A 23,008-nucleotide genomic window follows, 5' to 3' on the forward strand; every position below is an offset into this window, starting at 1 on the left:
TTGCCATATTCTCAAACAACTGACTATAATTTGAAAGGGACAGATAATCTCTTCATGGAAGAACCAAAGAATACCTCTTAAGGCAATACCATGATGTCAGGCAGCAGGTAGTGCACTGCTACTTGAGGAGAAAATGTGTTGCACACTCAGCATCTGACTTCCTACTTGAATTAACTTATGTAAAAATCTAATACCCTACGCTGAGAAAGTAATCAACATATGATGTTGATACAGAGAAGAAAAGACATTACAAACAATATATGTAATATTTTTCATGAGGAAGACTTGCTCTGACAAAGAAGTAATTTTCTCATTATAAATAATTAGAAGCAAAAATATCCCTCCCTTACAAATTTAGATAATAGAGATTATTTTTAGTTTTATTACATTTAGGAATCATTGGATTCTTAAATGGATATCCTACATGGATATTCTAATGAAATAAGTATTTCCAGATAGCATAGCCTTTTAGTGTCATCTCATTAAACAGTGAACTAGGTCTTTTAAATTTAAGTAAAATTTATTTTCATTCTACATATTTTAAAATACATAATAGCAATTGTATTTAATATAAATATCTAGTGAATTATTATTTATAGTAAATGGGGGAACAGTATATAATTAAAAAGAAAATTACTGAACATATTCTATACCTAAATCACTTGGTCCTTCCACTGATATTTAGGTTCTTCATATTGTCAAGCATGGTGCCTCATATATCATACAGCTTCAATAATTTTTATCCATCTGATTAGCCACAAAAGAATAAACATAAAAATAAAACAAAAAAAAACCTTGTACTACATCTGTGTAAAATACTTAGAAATTAAAAATTGAGGAAGAAATGACTTAAATTTAACCAAATATTTTATATATTAAAAAATTATCTTACTTGACATTCCAATAAAATTGTCAGTGCAAAATATTCATAATTCAACAAAGACCTGAACACAATTTGAAAAATTTATGAGTAAAGGTACACACATGTGCATACATATACCATATCATGTATATATCCATAGGTATGTATACTATATTTACATGAATCTTATATAGACGTCATGAGTATGTAAAAGTGGTCCAAAACCGATGTATCACCAAAATTTGCATTTGCCATACCTGATTTAAATGATTTTGAAACTATAAGTAATTGGCTTTAAGTTTATACATACATGTGTATATACATATATGTTTATATATTATATATGTATCTGTATGTGTGTACCCCTATATATACACATGGTTATATATCCAATGCTAACTCTCTTAAATTTTCAAAATCATTTAGGTCAACCTGGGAAAAATCTACGGTGATGTTGTATTCAGATATGGCTAGCTGTTACATTCTACCTACTGATACATCTTACTATGTTATTTTATTGTTAATAAGATAGAATCAACTTTAAAATGCACTCTCAATTACATGGAAATGATATATGTTAAACATTCACATTGCTTATAAGTTCCATCCTAATTTCAGAAATATTAAAATGTGAAAAAATGTGTATTTATAATAAAACAGTATAATCATGGCATAAAGTATTTCAAAATAAGACATATCCAACAGTAAGAAACTCACTAAAGAAAACAGTATGTGGGATTTTTAAAATAGATCATCAGAGCTATTTAATTGATAATGGTTCAAAATAGGACTTGAATTCTGCATGTCAGTCAGTAGCCTCGATATGTTAAATCAAGCAGGAAATTGTGTGTGCACACACACACACAGAATAAATGTATCATGGTTTTTTATTTTTCATAAATCATGACCATAGAAATTACAAATTATTCACAGTAGAGTTAATTCCAAGTAAGCCAGAAATGATTCTGCATATATGAGGCATAAGTTTCCGTGATGAATAAGAACAAGTATATAAAATCCTACAGACATATGACCCATAACACATTACAGAGCACTGATTTCCCAGAGGATAATGTAAAACTCGTGTACTCAGTAACAGTTCTATTTTTTTTCTCTTCTGTAACTCAAATCTATTCATGCTGCACATTTACTTTTACATAAAAATATATTTTAGTTATCTGGGCTATTTCATCTGTGACAACAAGATTCTCATTTATTTTAAATGGAAGTATCCTATTTTATTATTAAGCATTTTCTTTATGATCTTTCAGTTGCCTTGACCATTTTTTAAAGTGTATGATATCTTTCATTCACGCATCAGATAACTTCATGTTTTAAATCTTAAAAATCCACATAAATAGGAAGAGTTACTCCGGAATTTCATTTAATGAACTGGATTATATTTCTCTCTCCAAGAACTAAGCTCTCTATATTTTATAGCTGAAATATTCATATTATAAGCAAATAATCTTAAAAGAAGTGATTAGTTTTATTTTTTATTTTTTGATTACTTTTATTAGAGAGATAAAAGGTAATATTTACTCCAGGAATTTTCACTGAAGTAGAAACACATGTAAGTAGAACTGTAGGGATGGAAACAGAAGTGGCAAAGATGGTTCTAATGCATGGAGAGAAGGGGAAAGAATGTAAAGATGCAGTTAATAAAAAAAGAATACCTAGGCCTTCTATTTTTCTTAGCTTTGTACTCTAATCTCAGCTGAGATCAGAAAGGAATTTAGTCTGATGTGCTCAAACAAATATACATTCTATCTGTTCACCAAACAAGAATGGCAGAAGCTTTTATCCTCCAGAGAATTTAACAGCATGAATTAGTAATTAGGATATTAAACCAAGATCAGGACTGAAGGTTCCTGAAGTCTACCTACTTTTTAGGACAAGTTTTTATCTTATTGAAAAAGAAATGGGAAATATCTCTAGACTTTGACATCTGATTATATTTCAGGCTTCCCTTTGTCTGTAACATGTATGTTTCCCTTCTTCTCACCATAGTCATGCTTGCTTTTTCCCTCACCTTTAGAACTTGCTTTCTTTAGTTGGCAAGGGAGTCCCTTCCTCATGTATACTACTGGTTCCTTCAAACTAGCATCATCCTTTGACGCTTTTTGGACCTTCATAGGAACCATAGATTTTTCCTGGGAATTCTCTAAGCTCATCTAAATTTTAGATATATGGACCAAACTACAGACATTAATATTTTAAGGAATCTTTATGATAAAATAAATATTAAGAAGTTATGGGTAAGAATAGCCAGAATGGCTTCTCTAGATAATTTTCTTCTGCAATGGTTATTGAAGGGTAGTGTGTGGATTAATAGCCCAGTATCATATAGGAACTTGTAAGAAATATGGATTCCAGGACCTATCCCAGACCTACTGGATGAAAAACTTGGCTGGCAGGGAGTTGACTAGTTAAAGAAGTGGGTGGTGATTTTCATTAAAGCTAAAGTTTGAGAATCACTCTTGTTCTATTGTATCCTAACCAAATAATAGGATAATTAACACTAATAATAATAATAACAGTGTTTGTCAGTTCTAAAAACACAATTATTTTCCCAGTCAGGGAAAGCAATTTTCTGACTATTCCAATAAATCTTTTATCATTTTCAGAACCACGTAGGCTACTACTTATCTGAATCTTCTAGTAAAGAATTAAGCAGTTTCATCCCAGGATTTAAAACTGTTGCACTGATCTCACTATATGAGAATAGGGGCATTAGTGGGATAATGTGGGGACACCTAGGCCACAGGGCCACAGATATAACCATGGAGGTTAGTCAAGTCAGCACTTCAGTCTCTAAATCTTTCCCCTAAAGTTGTGTATATTTTTATAACTGACTTTTCTCGTGTCATTTTTCCCCAGATACCTTTATCAATGAATGTGTCAACCTTTCTGGCATACGACCAGCCCACAATAAGTTACTGTGGGGTGCATCATGAACTTCTCTCCCATAAGTCCTTTGAAACGAATGCACAGGAAGATACGATGGAAACACACCTAGAGACTGAGCTGGACCTGAGCACAATCACAACAGCTGGCCGAATCAGTGACCATAAACAGCAGCTAGCTTAACTGAGATCACTGGTAGCCAGGGGTTGCTACCAAACTTTGTAACCTCAAGGACAAAATGAGGAAGATGTGTTCATTGTGGACTCTAAAAACAAAACACAAAATCCCCTGTTCAAATAAACAAAAAAATCCAAGATTGATTCATGAAATAAAGAAGACATGAATTGTTTTAAGTCTACACTTTGTAATTAGCTAAGTTGTGCAGTATTTTTTGACTTAAACAGAGTATGACCCTGAAAAATAAAACAATCTTTTTTTCCAAAACTCATCCTACCTACCTGTAAAAACTGTACAAAGCTAATGTATTTTTCATATTGTAAAGTTTCAATTGTAGAAACAACTGGTATGTACAGTACCATAATTTAATTACATTTTACTTTAAAAACTTTACACATTTCAGTTTCTAAAATTTTAAATTAACAAAAATTATTTCTTGTGTTATTCAGAGTTACTCAGTTTTGTAAGGACTGTTTTGTTACTGCTTTTTTGCCCAGAAACCTTGACTCTAAAATTCTGTGCTGTGCGAAACATGCACGATTTTTATTATGCTTACTGCGTAGAATTTTATCTACTTGTTCCAGAAATAATACATTAACCAAAAAGGATTTAATTGTTCAGACTTGTAAGAGGTTCTTCAACTACGTAGGCAGGTTTTTCTTAAAAATGAAAAAAAATCAAAGATTTTTTTAACAGTTCTCAGACTTAACTGTTGCCTTGAATTACAGCCTAGTTTCTAAGCAGTGAAATGTAATGATAAAGAGGGATATTTTAACATATTTCCGAATGAATGACTCATTATTTCATTCTTTTGAGTAACCATTGTTAAGGGTTGGGGGAAAGCATGGACAAAACATCACTGGAAACAAAGGCTGTAACCACAGCAACAGACTTTGTGATACAGTTAAAAGGTGCAGCTGCCAGTGACAAATAAAAACTTTTGTTACATCTCATTATTTGCAGGCCAAGGTGGGAGTATAGTGCATAATAATTGTACAGTAGCAATTTTTATCCTAATTAACCCATAGCGGTTTACCTAAAAGTAACCATCAGTCAGTGCAACGTGTGCCTGGTTATTAAGACAACTTTTTATTTAGAACTGTGAGACCAGTATTTTGGAAACATTTCAAAGGAAACATATGAGTTTTTTTTTGCATTGTGCACTACATCATTTCTCTCCTGAGGAAGAATTTTAAACATGTACAGCTCATTCAATATAGATATGAGCCATGGTGGAGAACTTTATCACTCAAGTAGACTGTAAACATCCTTAATATGTTCTAAATTGTTTATATTGCTATCCATAATGGGATTCACTTCCAAATTATCAAAGAAATAACTCAGAGTAATTTGACACCAGCCCAGATCATATATTGATTATATGATTGTATTATAAAAATTCAAATCAAATTAAGAAAACCTGAGTCTTCAGAAGCTGAAATAATCAACTTGTTTGTGCTGTTTGCTTGATATAGGTTATTGTTTGAAAATAGTGTTACTTTATCAATAATAATCATGCATTCTTGTGTTTTTTTTTAATGGAAAACTGCAAGTTTCAATTACTGTTGCACTAGAAGCGCTTTTTATGTTGTCATTTTATATTCATGCCATCAAAAGTAGATTGACAATACATCAGTCTAACAGGGGTCAATCAAAACAATGAAGAAAAGAATAACTGAAAACAATGTCAAACTTTTAGATTTTTATCTCTTCCAAAGAAAGTATATCTATAAAATCTAGTTTTATGCAGGTTTGTCACAGCAAATTTAAAAGCAGCTTCAAGAATGAACTTAAAAACTGTGGAGCAAATTTTTGTTGAAAAGATATAAAGTCAGAAAGAAAAAAGATGTAAATTTTGGAAGAAGCAAATTCTATTACTAATTCAAATGAAACTAAATGTCAAACAGTACTTGTGTCAACTATTTAGCATCCCAGATTTTGTAACATATTTTGCATAAATTATTTGCTATTCAAAACTTTTGTCATTTTAAGTCTAATTTTAATCTTTATGTTATCCATTTTCTAATTGCCTTGCGATGTATTATTCTTATTCTTAATTCTCTACGTTGAAATTTGGCTTTACGTCGTTAGCAAATTTATAAAGGGTTATAAAGCTATGATTTGTGAGTCTAAAATCAAATGCAAAATTTTATTTATTATGTAAACCAAAATGTCATTTGCAAGTTTTCTCATTAGAAGTTGTCCTTGCAAAGATAGAAAAGGAAGAATTAATTTGTGTCAACAAGCACAAATTAACATATTTGTTAATAAATAGGTTTATCTGCTAATAAACCTATTTCTAGACACAGTCAAATTGATAATGATTTTTAGAAATGTTAAGGTTCCAAGGAGTCTTACAAGTGTATGCCCTTGATTTCCTGAAGGAAACCACTTTCTTTCTTAAATATTTTAAATTCATCTAAAGTGAACAACTATAAATAGAAACAATCACCTTGGAACCACAGCTCTGTGCAACCAAGGCCCTAAGCTACACCAAATAAGCCAGGAATTTTGAGACTTCTCATCTTTAAATTCAACCAGAAGGGTCTTTAACAAGAAAAAAAATGCTGGATGATTATTATTATTATTTTTGCTTAATTTTTATTCTGCCATGTCCAGGTTAAGGGTGAGGGTGGTGACAATCTGAAAGACTGTGTCTGGAATCTTTATCACATATTTCCAATTTATTTCAGTTTTTGTCTAAAATTTGCATTTCTAATCTTTCTTTTTCAGCATTCAATAATCTCCCATTTCCTCCTTCTAACTCCTATTCCTCTGTCTCCCTTCCTGTCTATTCCTCACCGATTTAAACAACTGAAATGTTTACTTATGTTTGGAGTTGAAAAATGGAGAGTTTGACCCAGCATGGTTACAATAACAGCCAGCAGCTGCAGCAAACCATAAAGCTATGCAGTGTTTTGAAGTTCACAAACCACATTTTACATAAATTATTTCATTTTGTCGTCATAACAACCCTATAAAGACACATTGATCTCAAAGAAGTTGAGCCCTCACCCCAAAACACAGGGCTAATAATTGGTGCAGTTGAATTATTCTCAAAATTTCAGGCTGTTAGTCTTTTCACTGTACTAAAAGATTTCTTTCTCTGATCAGAGCCAGAGAACTTCCAGAGATAATGGATAGAATGAAAGAATATATATATATTCATGTTGTTTAGTAATCCCTATTTTAATTCCATTCTCCATCTGTAAAATATTAGCTAACTGAAGTATTTCTGTGTTTTACTCTGGGCTCTCACATTAAAACTCTGTTCAAAAAGTTTAACAAGTCACATATTTCTTAACATACAAGTTCGTTTGTGAATGTGCAGAACAGATGCTCCCAAGATGTGGATTGCATGTAGACCCCAAGGTACAGACATAAAATCAAAGAAGCACAAGGAAAGAAACCCCAAGGGAAAAAACCAAAGACCTTCTAAATTGAGACTGCATAATTATAAAAGAGATCCATAGCACAGGGTTGAACACATGTTCAACACTTTGTCAACTGAACACATGTTCAATTCGGAGCTAATTAGGAAGACATATAAAATTCTTTTTCTTTTTTTCTTTTGGCAAGATTTCTTCTTAAACCATGAAATTTTTTTTTTACTTGTAATAATAGAGAACAATTTTCTCCATTCTCCTTATAAGAAAAATAAAATTCATCCAAATTGATGTATAGAACCTAAAACATATGCTAACTTGCAAATAATATATTTTACTGATCAACTCATTTTGTCAAGTCTCTATTTCTAGTCCCTCCTGAATGTTTTGGAAAACCATGAAACTATACAGATTTTTAATACAAATTACATTTTTACAAGGAAAGAAAACATTCCCAAATTTAACACTCAAGACTAATCACATAATCCTATTTTGAACTCAGATCTCTCTGACTCCATAGACTGCTTAGAAATAGTAAAATCTCTTTGCAAAAAATATTTTCTAAAATAAAACTATTGTATATGAGAGTAAAAATATATTTGTTTTTGATTGTTCCTGACTGGAAGACAGATATCATCTCTCAAACTAAACACTCAAAATAAGAAACTGAATGCATGAAAACCAATACCTGATGTGAATTGTTGTTATTAAACTGTATAAAAGAAATGCAGATGTTCTGGGTATGTCAGAGCATGCGAAAGAAGAGGTTATGCGACTGGCAGGTATTTGGCCTCAGGAGAAAAGGCGAAAATTTTCCAGAATAGATATAATAACATCTTATATTGGCACAGCTCTTAACAGTTTATAATGCTGGGTAACATAACAATCTTCTAATTCATCAAAAAGTCTCAAGGTGCAGATGAATTGGTCTTGCAATAAGAAAGACCTTCCGACTCCTCCCATGACCTTCCCAATTTTCCCCAACTGTCCCTAAATAGGGAGGTGCCAAGTGCAAAGGACCCAGGAGCAATGCTTTCAAAATTCTGATTTACCCCAAAGGTAGGGTACCTGGACAATCAACAATTGGGCTTCATTTTATCATCAACATTAATGGGAAAGAAATGTTTGAAAATTTAAAACCAAGCAAACACAGACACACACACACACACACACACACACACACACGAAAGTGGTGGTGGGTCTTTTTTGAAGGTCTCTCATGACTTACATTATATTTTATTGTGAGATAGGAGGCAACTTATATTTAATTTATTTAGGGTAAAATTTACGTTTTAAAAAGTCCACCATTGACTTTTTTATTCTATGAAGGACAGTGATCTTACAGCAGCAGAGTGCCTCAGCCATCTAGGACTTAGGCTACTAAGTTTCTTCCTCCTAGCTCTCATTTATAAATTTTGTGTTATATGATATTTCTCTTCCTGAAAAGGTGAGTGAAAATTTGTTTTGTGTAAATCAAATAATATTTCAAATGTATCAAGAGACTTTGTGATAAAGGAACCTTGAAATTGTTTTCTAATCTAAAATATTACCCACTAATTTATCTTTTTTAAATTGATTTCCATATATCTTGTGTTATTATAACACAGCACACTTGTAATGCATGGTTTAAAGGTTCTGCAAGACAGTCTTTGCCTCAGTCTGTAGGAAATGATGGTCTGACTCCAGGTTTTCAGTTGGTCGATATGAGCAGTTTCAGTCATTTCCACTTACTGACTTTACCTGGATTAATATGGAAAATAGTAGTAAGACAACATGGATGGATAAATTTGACAAATAATTTTATTTGTTTAAACTTTTGCCACCTATTATATCCTTGAGGTTACTATTAAGAGGTCAAGCTGACTCCAAATCCCTTGTGTCAATACTAGATTTACTGAATCAGAATCACTGGGATGGATCTCAAAATATGCATTAAGACATGACTGAGGTGATACTAATGCATGCTAAGTTTTGAAAAATATTGCTCAAATGAATTTACTTTTCCCAAATCATTCAATTGCTTTCTATTCTAATGTAAAATTGTGAATTCTTGTGCTTTCCCATATCAATGTGAATCTAGTTTTCTAAGCCTGACTGAACATTTTTCTTGACTGAGGAAAGCATACCAAAAAACAACTATACATAAAATGCTCAGGTTGCTTCCTGGCAGACTGTTGTTTATAGATTTTATTCCCCATTAACTCTTTCGAGAGGCATATCTGAAAACAATCTTAAGGCAGCTAGGTTTGTTACTTGTTAGTTGCACCCACGAATATAACAAATGAAAAGCTGGAAGTGGGGAGAAAGGCAGGAAGTAAATTATGATGTATCAGGCACTATGCCCTCGTCTCATTTTTTAAATCATTTTAGGAAAGAAGTATAACCACTATTTTAAAGAAAGGAAAATAGGGCTCATAGTAATTAAATAACTTGCCAAGGCTCACACAGTGGAGTTGAAGATTCAAATCTAGATTTGTTAGGCTCTAAGGATGTGCTCCTACCCCCGCCATGGCATATTTTCAAAAGTAAGAAGAGATTATAATCAATATAATGAGGCTTATATATATTAATGGAGGGGGGGTATTAAACACAGCAGAAAAAGAATTTGCCTGTTTCCAAACAGAAAAATTATCTTACACTGTGTAGAGACTTCCTTCAATATCCTAAACCAGCAGCCTAATGGAAAAAAAAAAAACAATATTTTCTTGAAGTTTTATACATGGTTTCCTAAAAAGAGTAGACGTTTGAAAGAAAAGTCCTTCAAAACATAAATGCCCCTGAATATTAATGTCATATTTTTATTTCCAATCATCTTAGCTCTTTTATAAATTTACAGCCAAAATTGATAAAGAAGTATCAATAATATAACCTTCAACTGGCCGAAAAAAAGAGGTGATGTTGCCAATTTTAGCAAAAACTATATGGATGAATGGTCAATAAAGTCACCAAGTACAAATGACAAGGTGGAGAAAAACACCAGTAATCTATGGTCACAAACTGTAACTGGCAATGACATGGCTTGGGCTACAGAATATTTCCTGTGAGTGATTTTAAATGGCAATATTCCTTATAGGAGTATTATAACTTACACAGATGATATGGGATCTGGAAGCACACTACATCAAAAGAGGCTGAAAAGATAACCTTTGTAACAAGGCAGACTCTACTTGTCCTACTCAGAATGTAATATGTAGTTTAAATATAAAATAAATATCATTTCCTTGTTTCATTACTATGTGGAGATGGACAAATAAAATTATTTTTTGAAATTTATTTTTAAACTCACATCTTGAAAAACATCTTCCTCAGTCTCAGCTATTCACAAATGATTCTTAAATAGTCTCTCGACTCCATTAGTGTCTCAGGAGCTTTTTATTAAAGCACTGAGTTATCTCTTCTATCTCTCCCTGAACTCCACAAGTGCAAGTAATCCCATTGGTTTAATTACATTAGCATTTTACTCCATCACAGGATCTGAACATATAGCATCCATGAAAAACATACTTCTATAATACACACAGCATTCAAGAGCCAGTAAAGCACTCTGTAAGTCATGCCTCCTACTAAAAATGATCACGTCTATAACTGTGATAAAAACTAGGCTATAAATTTAAAACAATAAATCCAGCAAAGAGAGAAATTCTAGCACCCTGGATCTAATATCATTGTGTCTTCTCATTCTGACACCATTACCACCATACAGAAATGTTATCTGAAATATCTAGAATAATTCTGATTGTGGACAACAAAGATGCTCCTGGTATCTGGGTTGAAGATGTGGTAAAAAACAACAAAGAAGACAAAAATTACACATACCAAGGTAAGTGAAGGGAATGTGATTTATTATTAAATAATCTGCAAGTAATTTTAAAAACTAAGACCCATTATTAAAATTTACAATAACATTTATGCCATCAAGTGTCATCATAAAGGCTAACGTGGATATTGAGGATAAAAGAGAAATGTGGCATTTGTGATGGCATACATATTAGATGATTGATAGATATAGATAGATAAGTAGATAGATGGAATTAATTCTATCAAACGAGAGACTAAGAATAAAAATTAGTCCAAGAACTATTTCTATTATTTCTCTAGAGAGAAACTGAATAAGACAGGGAAAAAGATTTAAACTAAATGCTACATGATCTTTCCAAGGTCAAATTTGAAATAATCCAAAACTATAAACTCTGAATTGCTGCTTCAACCATATGAGTAATTACATTAATTCACATACACCTAGTCAAGATCTGATGTTGAGAAATGAATTGTAATTTTAAATATACTCCATCTGTTCTTGCTGTTTTACATCAATGATATATTTGCTTTCAATTACAGATCCATAAATATAATGTGCTAAACAGTCTGATGAAAATGTGGTGAAAGATTGGTTACCGCTGTTTTTCTCTTCTATCATAAGGCAACTATCAGAGTGGAATGGCCACCACAATGGGGAGCTGGAAATATGATTTTTAAAGTCCTCTCTAGAGGTTTTATTTTATATTCATTTATAAAATAAGAAAATTATTGCCTTGAGGCAAAAGCCTGAGAGCCCATACCAGCTCTAGTCTGACAACACTTATACCAGAGAGGTCTAGGGAAAGACACTGAACATCTCTGAACTTGCATGTTATCTGGAGAAAAGCTTGAGATCCTTGTGATGTCAACATTTTTTCACCTTTGGATGTGACGGAAACTTAAGTTCAGTGTATTGGACATCCTTCAAAACTCCCTGCCAGTTTTCTCTTTAACAAACTTCAAACCTGAGTTTTTTGAGCCAACACTGGCTTTGACACACAACTATTTAACAATGAACCCTTGTTACACTTCATCATTTTGTGGAAGAATTACATAATTGGGGTTGTAGCCCTTAGCAGCTTTTCCCTTGCCTTTGGATCCAGTTATGGGATAAAATGTGTGAACTTGATATAGCACATTGGTACTACCACAGGGGGATTGGAAGAAGAGCCTTCTAACAGATAAACATTTTATGTAATATAAAACTGAAATGTAATTTGGGGTCACTTCTTTTTAACTTAATAATCTGATACAGTTTTCAGATAACTGCATGCTTTTCTGCCACTGAGAATATAAATACTATTGTCTGTAATGAAAACATGGTTTTGCTGTCATATACTTTTGCTTTCTGAGGACAGATCTCAGACAACTGATAGTGTTCTGTAATTACCACAAAGAATGTCCATTTGTTTTCAGAAAGAATGGCTTAATGCCAAGCACTTTAAGACAAAATAACAACTAACACTTACTGAATGTTTACTTTTCTAAGCATTTTATGGGTGTTCATTCATTCAGTCAACATTAATATGGCAAACAGAATTAATAATAATCCTATGAAGTAGATACCATTGTTTTTCCCTTAGAAAGATAAGAAACAGATGCACAAAGCAATTATATTACATATAGCTATTAAATTGTCCAGCAAGGATTCAAATCCAGTTGACTGATATATTGAAAAACTGAGCCCTCTAACTGCTCATTTAAGGTCTACTGTATAGACCCCAATGTTAAGTTCAAAATTCTACCTATTTAAGGCTATCACTGAAGACATTTTTTTCAATATAATTGATGTGTTTATTACATACCTAATATATGCCTATTGGAAGGTAAGAAAATTTTAGAGATACATGAGTGTATGATACAGTCCCTGTCCCCAAGGGACTTACAGTCTTAGCAAAGAGAAAAGACATCCATATTCAACAGAAATAAAATTCAAAAACTAAGTTTAATACCTGCAATCGTAAACAGCAGTTAGGAGAAGATAAAATCAAAGTTAATAAGTTTGTTGGGAATATCTCAAGGCAAAAGTGATAAATGACATGGAACTTAAAACTAGCAGTATTCAGATGGGCAAGACAAAGATGAGAGGGCAGTGAAGGGAGAATATTATATTTTTATTTACTGACATCTATTATTCCGATAGGATTTGTTAGATTCATGCTTCTCTGGAAGAGAAAGACCAGGCTCAATTTTTTGTCCTGATTGCCTAAAAGTTCAGAGCCAAATTTTACTCTAGCCACATTAAATCTCTTGGCCTTTCTAGGCAAGCCTACATATTTCCCACATTTTTCTGAACTCTAATTCTCTTTACATTTCTATTTTATCTTCTTTGAGGTGGGGGAAAAGCATATTAATCCTTTGTTTAAAATGTTATGTCAGTTTCAATAAAATGTTCATAAAACATTTTGAAGACTGATCCAGGCAATGGCATTAATTTCAAACAATTATGTAAATTAAATCAAACAACTTTTTAGAAGCTAATAATTGTAGCATCCTCCGTCAAAATACTGTTTGGCACAAATGAAAACACAGCCTTCAGATTGATTGACTTTTTCTTTTCAACCTTTTTAGTCTTTATGTTAGTATTGGTGAATATTAACCAGAATTTTTATTTCAAAGAGTAAAAATAAAAATCATTTTTGATTGCTACATTTTACAAACAAAGAAACTACAGTAGAATATTATTAAAGACCATGATTAAAATCATTTAGGTGATAGTGAGACAGCCAGGTGTGAGGGGGTCCCTGGCAAAACTCCAACCGGTCTGCACACTGGGAACGTGCACTCGCGTGCAGTCACACAGAGGTTGCAGTCCATTTGCAGCAAGGAAGAACCTGGCCCCTCCTCTTCCTGTGTGGAACCTGGGATTCAAGCAGCCAAGCAGGAAGTGCTCTAGCAGGGACTGTGGCCTTGCAGAGAGTCCCTGTTTCCCCCTTTTCTCCCTTTTCACCCAATAAAACCCTGACTTACTCACCATTCAAATTGTCTGTGAACCTGAATTTTCCTGGCCATGGGACAAGAGGCCTGTCTTTAGCTGAAATAAGGAAAAGTCCTGCAACAATAGCAAATGGACTCGTACTAGAATGTACATTTACTTATAATTATTTTTCACTAGAGTGAAATATTTTTAATTTATGAATGCACTGACATTTAGGAATACGCAGAATTATTTCTGCCTTAAAAGTACAAATAATTGTCAGTAAAGTTGTCATTTAAAAAGTACAGTCAAATATATATATTTCTAATCAGAAACATGATACATAAGGAGCTACTTTAGTTTTTTTGAATTTTTTAAAGTTGAGAAATATTCTCTTCATCAAATTCTGCTCATCACTTGGACTATTAATTTACAGTTACCTCTGTGATTATTTGGTAGATAAAAGTTTTCATTCACGGGTATTTGTTCAATGTGTCTTGTCTTCTATATATGCTATACTATATAATGATATTTTGATATTTTTAATTCAAATCAATAAAATAAGCATTTATTTTTATTGTGGTATTCCAGTGACTGTGATGTGAGACACAGTGATCAAATGCTTATAGTGAATAAGTAATTGTGGCTCAATGTGATATTTCTAAAAATGAAGTCTGTACATGATGCTGTGAAATGATCGGGTTTGCTGAAAATCAGAAAAGCCCTCACAGAGTAAATGCTACTTGAGAAACTTTAGGTTTGCCATTTATAAAACTCAGGTCTGTCTACAGGCTCCACATCCAGCTCCTAACTAAAATTTAGAAGTCTTTAGATGTCTGTGGGTATTATCATCTGGAAAACTGGGACTCTGAAATAGTTTCTGAGTCTAGTATTCTCTCCATATAGCTACTCAGTTTTTTCTAGTATATATGTCAAATAAAATTTTGAAAAAATTACCCCTTCCCACAATCTTTTCAAATTAATCCTCAAATGAAAAGGATTCAATTTAGCTATTCCATGATAAATAAAAAATATGCAATTTTATTGAATAAACTTAAAGTAGTTAATAAATAATGTACTGTCAGAAGTTTTCTGTTTTGTTTTGTTTGTAAAAATGTCCATTAAAATGATACCTATGTGGGTTAAAAAGCCTATAATACAATTCTAACTTCAGGAATATGTGACAACATGTAGAAAGGGTATATTGGGCTGTGCAATTTAAATTTTCATCACCTACAGGTTATGGCATAAGACTGATATGAAAATGAATGAGAATTAGGTTATATGTAGAATCTTTTGTCTTTTGTTCTATTACTATCAAATATTTCATTTAAAAAGTAGGGAAAAAATCAGTAAGGTGGTGAATTTGCCTGATATACCAATAAGCACAGTTGTTTTGGAAGTTGCTTGGTACCACTGACTCTTTGCTTCTTTAAATAAGTATTTCTTTCCTTAACAAACACTTCTCTTTATGAGAATACCATTAGTCTCAAAGGATTCCAATGTTTATTTTGTGCTTATGACACTTTTTAATTTAAATTTTCAAGAATGCACTTTGCATTAAGATGAACCAAAGTAGTATCAGTGAATTCAGCAACCAGTTCAAGGCATAGTTTTCTGATTTTCCTACTTAAGGAAATGAAGGCCAGGCATGGTGGCTCACGCCTGTAATCCCAGCACTTTGGGAGGCCGAGGTGGGTGGATCACGAGGTCAAGAGATGGTGAAACCCCGCCTCTACTAAAAATACAAAAATTGGCTGGGCACAGTGGCCTGTGCCTGTAGTCCCAGCTACTCGGGAGGCTGAGGCAGGAGAATGCAGTGAACCCGGGAGGCGGAGCTTGCAGTGAGCCGAGATCGCGCCACTGCACTCCAGCCTGGGCGACAGAGAGAGATTCCATCTCAAAAAGAAAAGAAAAAGAAAGAAAAAGAAAATGAATATATTTTAATTTTAGAATTTCAGAACGTATCCGTATTAACTCGAAGAAAGTTATCATGAATAATGCTATTTTAATGAATGCCGAGGGAATTGTGCCTAATATTCAAAAACACTCTTGAGGATTATGACGAGTGTGCAGTATGGCAGAGGCAGCCATGAGAATCCCCAATACATAAAATGTATACTGTATTCAAATAATTATTTCTCAAAAATATAAATTTTCACTCTAGATAGTTTTCTACAGGGTAGTACATGCTATGTGGTAGTAAATGAGCCTGTAAAACTGAATTCATTAGACAACAACTACTTCTATTAAATATCTAAAACATCCTTAATGTGAATGTTTTGAATTTATTTTTATATGTGTAGAGTCTATAATTTGTTAGTGACAATAAATTAAATTATAACAACCTTTAGATTTTTTAAGTTTCACAATTGTTCTGTATTCCAATTAAGAGGCTGAAAATCTAGTCTGGGAAACTCCACTTGGCTTACAAAAAAAAATCAATATGCTTTTTATTTCATGGGGCTCTGGGACTGTTAAGATTAGCGTGAAATACTGACATTTACACTCCTGAGTGGACTAGAAGGCGAGCAGCATGGAATGACGATGGCAAGTAATTGAACAATTGGACAGTTTCCAGAAATGCTTTAAGAAATACTATTAAATCTCCATCTGCTGATTGAAAATTCCAGGTTCATAAGGTATCTTAGATGATCTCTACCTTTCCTTTTCAAGTTTGTACCCCACCTACTTTGCAAGAACCTGTGATAATTTTTTAATTAAAACATCTGCATAATTAAACATTTTAGGCTAATGATGACAAGAAGACAGGCCATATTTTATTACTTTTGTTGAACTGCCCAGTGTATATTACATTTGCTATAAATTAATTACTCAAAATCCTGCCTTGAAAATATCTGTTATAATTTTTAAAAAAAGAAAATAAGGAAAAGAGAAGAAATAGATTAAAAATTAAATCTTACACTTATAATGAGATGGTTCTAAGGAGGTAAGACTTAACCTAAATAAGTTTTCATTCCTTTGAATTAGTGGAATAAATACATCTTAAATTTCTCCATTCCATTAGGACAGATCACAGGTGAACTTGGTGAGGGAGTAAGCGAAGAACAGTTAGAGTTGCAGGGTCCTAAGTCAACCACAGGGAGAATAATATATTACTCTGCTTATTTTACTCTTCCTCTCCTCTTCATGTTTATGTCTTCTTCAGTATTTCCTTCTCAGTTTGAGTTTTACATAGCATATGACATACACATATGTGCCAACACAATGTGAGTGACAAGACTGGAAGAGGAAAAGCTTACATTAATTTATCTTGAAAAATGAAATGTCTAATTATACAACATTATAGAGTGCTAATAGCTCACCAAATAACATAAATAAGATTATAATTCACTCAGTGCCAGACCTGACAACCAAACCTAGGTTCCAAAGTAAGTCTTTCTTTTTTTCAATAGATTGAATATACTAGAGGTTAAGAAAATTCACATAAGGCCGAATCTCCTCTTCAAAAAATCCTTTGACATTTTTCATAAAAACAGCTCTTTGCCCGTGGCTCAATTTAGGACTTTCACAAATCCTTTGAATAATGAAGGTCTTGGTTTTACATGACTGTTTATGTGTGGTATTCTATGAAAGGTCCAAAAGCTTGTTAAGGACAATTGCTAAAAAAATTAAAATATATCAAGATTATTTTTGTCAAACCAATATGTGTTAGAAAGTTATCTATTGGAGTGTATTCCATATACTTAATATAATATTATTATAATAGATGGCAAGATAAAAAGAAATCCACTACAGGATATTCCCATTTCTCTCCAGAGTCATGGTATCACAGATAACACGCCAGTCTCCCCAGGATACCATTATAATTTAATACATACAAAGCATCCATCTAATTTACCTGTTACTGATTAGGAAATTCCAATAGTAAGTTTCTCACCACAGCAAATCCTGAAGAACTAGCATTTAAGCTATTTCAATATGGGGTGAAAAAAATCATCATTTAGAAATAAAAGTACCAGTGAGTAACAAATTATGTACAAGTCACTCTAGCACAGTGTATTTCAATCACTTCAGTATTTTTAGCCTCCCAAAAAAAGTGTCAGAAATGAGGCATGAAAAGCTATTAAATGAATCATTCACATGTTGAATGGATGTTGTCGTCAGTTTGTTCTCTCAATGGAAATAATGAACAACTGATTTATTTATAACTGGTCATTATGATAATACACCTTCATGTTCCACCCTTTTCAATATATTATGGATACGTTATAACTGTCTTATTTTATATCTGATCTAAAATCATATGTTTCCATAAAAATTTCTTCTTTTCCAGGCTTTCCCTTAATTTTAATGTTCCTTTGGCTTGGGGTGTAATTAAAATGTTTTTACTGACTTGGTTCCCTTGTCTGTTTTTTTCCTTTCAATTTTCTGTCTTTTTGCCTGGTGGAATTTATCCATATCTTAAGTGTATGTAACTAGAGTCTGAAATATGAATTTTAAGTAGCTGCAGAATACATTTATGTAATCACTATAAAGTGAATCTTGTCAGCACTTATTTAGTCAAGTTTACCTTGTTTTCCTTCTGAGATAAAGGTAAGAAGAAAGGATAAAGTAAGATAATGGAAGCTGATTTGTATTTCAGAGAAAAATAATTCTTGGTCTTAAGAGTCAAGGCAAGAAGACTTCATTTGTTTTTCTTTCTTTTTATTTTTTTTCTAAATTTCGGAGCAGAGAGGAGCATTTCCCTTGAATGTTCCAATTCTAACACTATAATTAATTTTGCAGGGTTACATTCAACAATTTGTATGTTTTGCTGTATAACACTTCTGTAAATGCACTGGACTCTTCCCTCAATCAGCACTACACATTTATATAGGAAAAAGGCTTCAGGGATTTTCTTCTATATTTAATCAAAACTATTTTTGAGAAATACATCCATCACATTATGGAATATCATTTTTTTAAAAAAACATGTGAGTAATGTACTTCAGAGCTAGGTCTGGAAAAAAGATTCCCTTGGGAAATGGTTATGCTTCATCCCCAGTGAAGAGGCCTGTAACACATCCTGTCTTCTCTATACCTTTGCTCAGAAACCCAGAACTAGGTTACATTCACTATCATGGTGATCATGTTAAAATTCCAGTGGAGTGTCCCAGCTTTCTCCTTTGTAAATACTTTTTATATACTTTTTCTAATCCTGTTTTGTTAATCCTACATCATACGTCTTTTGTAATATGTTCTCTGAAATTAATTAGAGAAGTAAAAGGTAGAAATGAGGAAATAAACCAGAGATACTATTCTTTAAAAGCATTTTTTTTTATTTTTACTGAAATGGTGGCATTATCTTTAGGATGCTAATTTTTTTCTTCCTAACATCATGCCCACATACCATTATCTCATCCCTGACTCATCTTTAAAATTTTAGTTCCTTTATTTGCAATTTACATATAAGATGTGTGGAAAAACCCACAGATACACACTCACACAGCACGCTACTCTTCTCATATGCTGTTGTTCAGACATAAAGATCACTAAGCAAAATAAGAGATACATTTCAAGACTTTCTCCACTAGTAGAAACATATTCTCAGGTGATCGATTAGAGTCCAACAAGGTTTATTTTCAAAAGAGTCAGCAAGGGTTAGAAATGAAGTTCTCAACAATTTTTGTTTTTAAGAGACAGGGCCTTATTCTGCCACCCAGGCTGGAGTACAGTGGTATGATAATAGCTTACTGGGCTGGGACTGGAGGTGCAGACAGGCAGCTCAGAATAAGGGATTTAGGCTACCAGAGAAGGTGGAAGAACAAATGTTTGGATATAATTATCATGGTTTATTATCTACGAGGTGGAATTTGGCTAACTTTGTTAATAAAACAAGGTACAAATCATTTAATGACAACCTATAGACTTTTAGCTTACATTTAGAAAATACTTAAAAAGTATTTTTCCAGCCTGAGCAACATAGTGAGACCCCCATCTCTACAAAAAGTGTTTTAAAAAATTAGCTGGGCACGGTGGTGCACACCTGTAGTCCCAGCTACTCAGGAGGCTGGGGTGAGAGGATCACTGGAGCCCAGGAGTTTGAGGCTCCAGTGAGCTATGATCACACCACTGCACCTCAGTCTGGGTGACAGGGAGAGAACTCAGAAAAAAAAAGTCAAAAAAGATATTAGATGCAAGAAAAGAAAAAAATTAATGTATATCAAAATATTAAATTCTGTTCCCAATTATTATATAATTCCTATGTCACCAACTTTCTTTGAAAATTAAAGACTGGGCCGGGCGCGGTGGCTCACACCTGTAATCCTAGCACTTTGGGAGGCCGAGGCAGGAGGATCACGAGGTCAGGAGATCGAGACCATCCTAGCTAACGCAGTGAAACCCTGTCTCTACTAAAAATACAAAAAATTAGCTGGGCGTAGTGGTGGGTGCCTGTAGTCCCAGCTACTCGGGAGGCTAAGGCAGGAGAATGGTGTGAACCCGGGAGGCAGAGCTGGCAGTGAGCCAAGATCGTGCCACTGCACTCTAGCCTGGGGGTCAGAGCAAGACTCCGTCTCAAAAAATAAAAATAAAAATAAAAATAAGAAAATTAAAGACTGAATTCGTACCGATGTACTAATTATATATCTATAATCGGTATATTTAATAAGTTAAAATTTTGGAATATAAGGCCTCTACATTTAGATATTCTTAGACAAGTTTCTGGATTATATTTCAATTTTGTTCAAAGAGTAAAATGGAGATGTAAAAACAGAGATGTCTCCTCAATAGAGTGAAATTAATTTACAAATCTAAGCAATATAAAAATATGAGTGAAAATCTAATTTAATTGAATTATTAATAGTAAAGTTAGTCCATACAAAATGTATTTATTCTGGAGTCTCTGTAGATTTTTTTATTGTTTTTCCTGCTGCCATCAACTTTTGTTATACAATAAATATGGATGTAACTGTACCTACATAACTACCAGCACACACCTAAAATTAAATAAGAAATTTTAATCAGTAGTTCTTAATTTTTTTTCTAATCCTAAGTACTTAAAGATATAACACACTATTAATAAATCACCGTGGTGACAGTTCTCAAAGGTGTGTGCGTGTATGTGTTCGTCTCTGTGTGTGTGTGTGTGTGTGTGTGTGTGTGTAGCATGTGGGGAAGGTGTCCTGGAGAGGATACAACCTTCTGTGATTTTCCTCTGCTAAGAATTAGCCCTGAAGGGTATAATTCAATTACCTCTTTTTTCAAAAAAAATCTCAGATCTTGGCTTGGGTCTGAAGCATGAATCATGTGGAGTCTAATGCAGCTTTGGGTCAACCCTGATCAAGAAGACCCCAGGAAGAGTGGGGGAAAATTTAAATTTGGATACCCCAGAGACGGGATTACATATCTAAGAATCCTATATAGCCTGTCTTGTCGTATGCCATTTGTGTCAGCTCAGAACCGCCACAGTTCTTTCACAAATTCAGACCATATCTCTTGGAGCCACTTTTGTCCCTACACACCACTTTTGTCCCTACCTCTCTGGGCTAATATTTGACTAACTTCAAGATTATGTCAACACTAACTGTCTATGCCTCATGCAAAAGCCTCATGGAAGCAATTAATCTAACAACAGTGCAAACAAGACGACTATAATCATGCAGGTGATCATGAAAAAGACCATGAGGGAAAGAAAAATGAGATAGACAGATTCTGGAAGCATGCTGTAGATGTTACATTTTTCAATAACAGGTTTACACCAATACTTTTAAAGAATTTTGTGATAGGAAATGGTTAAGAGGTTGGGGAGAGGAGGGCAAAAGTTGGGTCTTCAGATCCTACAAGCAGAAAGGGGCTCTCTTTTAGGTCAGAGCTGCTCTTTAGTTGTTTTGTAATAACATTTCGTCTGACACTTCCTAGGCCAAATATTTAAATAGACACCTCTAAAGAAGTTTAGCAATTTGATCCTCTCTGCTTGCTCATTTACATTATTTCTTTAAGTTACATTTCTGCTCAGTATTCCTATGCTTCATAGGTATTCGACAAAAAAAATTTAAAGAGTTATTTTTTCTTTGTTTTTTTCTTTTTCTCTAGCATGCTAAAGAACAATGAGCCAGATGCAACTAGATGAGTCAACTATTCCCCAGGCATAACTCCTGGGGTCATATCAGTTGCATTTGCGGCAGTGATATAATAATTTACTATAAATGTCTTAAATTACAGCATTTGAACACGTGCCAGGAAATAATACTTTTCCCCAAAGCAGATGAATCATGAACCTGAAATACATAATGTACCTCAAAGGCATTTAAAATTCTTCTAAGGAGTGACTTATTCAGATGATAGAATGTTGACCATTTGATTTGAGCAGTGACCTTCCAAAAGCAATGAATAGCAGCATTTCAATGATTTTCAAATGTTACTATCAAAAATAAAGTAAGATAAATATATAAAATAGGTAAATATAGAAGCTTCTCTAGTAATGCCTCCCTTGGGAGGTAGGGAGCCTGGGAACCAACTTCAATAAGAATCTTAGCTTCTCTGCCCTTAGTTTTTGTAGAAGGGCCCTTCTCATATGTAGAATTTTGCCTATACTCTCCAAAACAGCTCAGGTATCTATGAGGGCATTTGGCTAAATTTGAGAGTTTGACAGCAAGTGATATTAGATAAAGTTTACATAAAGGCTACAGTTAACATCACAGAACAACTCAGTTTATTTAGAACAGCCAGTGGAAATAAATCTAAGGATCATAGCACCTAACCATCTGGAAGTCAGTTTTGAAAAAAATATATATATATAATATATAAAATACGCCTTATGATTTTGTTTATTTGATTTATATAGATCTATGAGATAAGTAAAATAAAAACTAAAAATTCTATAGCCATTACTTAATATGTGTATAAACACACATGTATATGCATATATATGTACATATTGTTGAGTCTACTAAACAGCGTGCTTCTAAATTTATTCATGCATTCAATAATATTTATTGAGAACTTACTATATTCAAG

General features: G+C 33.2%; 2 protein-coding genes across 7 annotated transcripts in view; one reads left to right on the top strand and one right to left on the bottom strand.

Annotated features, from left to right (window-relative positions):
* LRRTM3 (leucine rich repeat transmembrane neuronal 3) overlaps window positions 1–8,017 on the top strand; it is a 180,595-nt gene extending 172,578 nt beyond the window's left edge. Inside the window, exon 2 of one of the 2 annotated variants that reach the window (XR_010120288.1) lies at window positions 3,743–3,888. Coding sequence is in view for 1 of the 2 variants with exons in the window: in XM_055274453.2 (XP_055130428.1) it covers window positions 3,743–3,952 (210 nt within the window). In the remaining variant the exon portion in view is untranslated. Of the gene's footprint in view, window positions 1–3,742 lie in introns of both variants that reach the window. The other variant, XM_055274453.2, reaches the window with a different exon arrangement.
* CTNNA3 (catenin alpha 3) overlaps window positions 1–23,008 on the bottom strand; it is a 1,903,490-nt gene that overhangs the window by 1,225,700 nt on the left and 654,782 nt on the right. The window lies entirely within an intron of this gene.

Source organism: Symphalangus syndactylus, chromosome 4 (genome assembly GCF_028878055.3).
Source record: "Symphalangus syndactylus isolate Jambi chromosome 4, NHGRI_mSymSyn1-v2.1_pri, whole genome shotgun sequence".
Lineage (NCBI taxonomy): Eukaryota > Metazoa > Chordata > Mammalia > Primates > Hylobatidae > Symphalangus > Symphalangus syndactylus.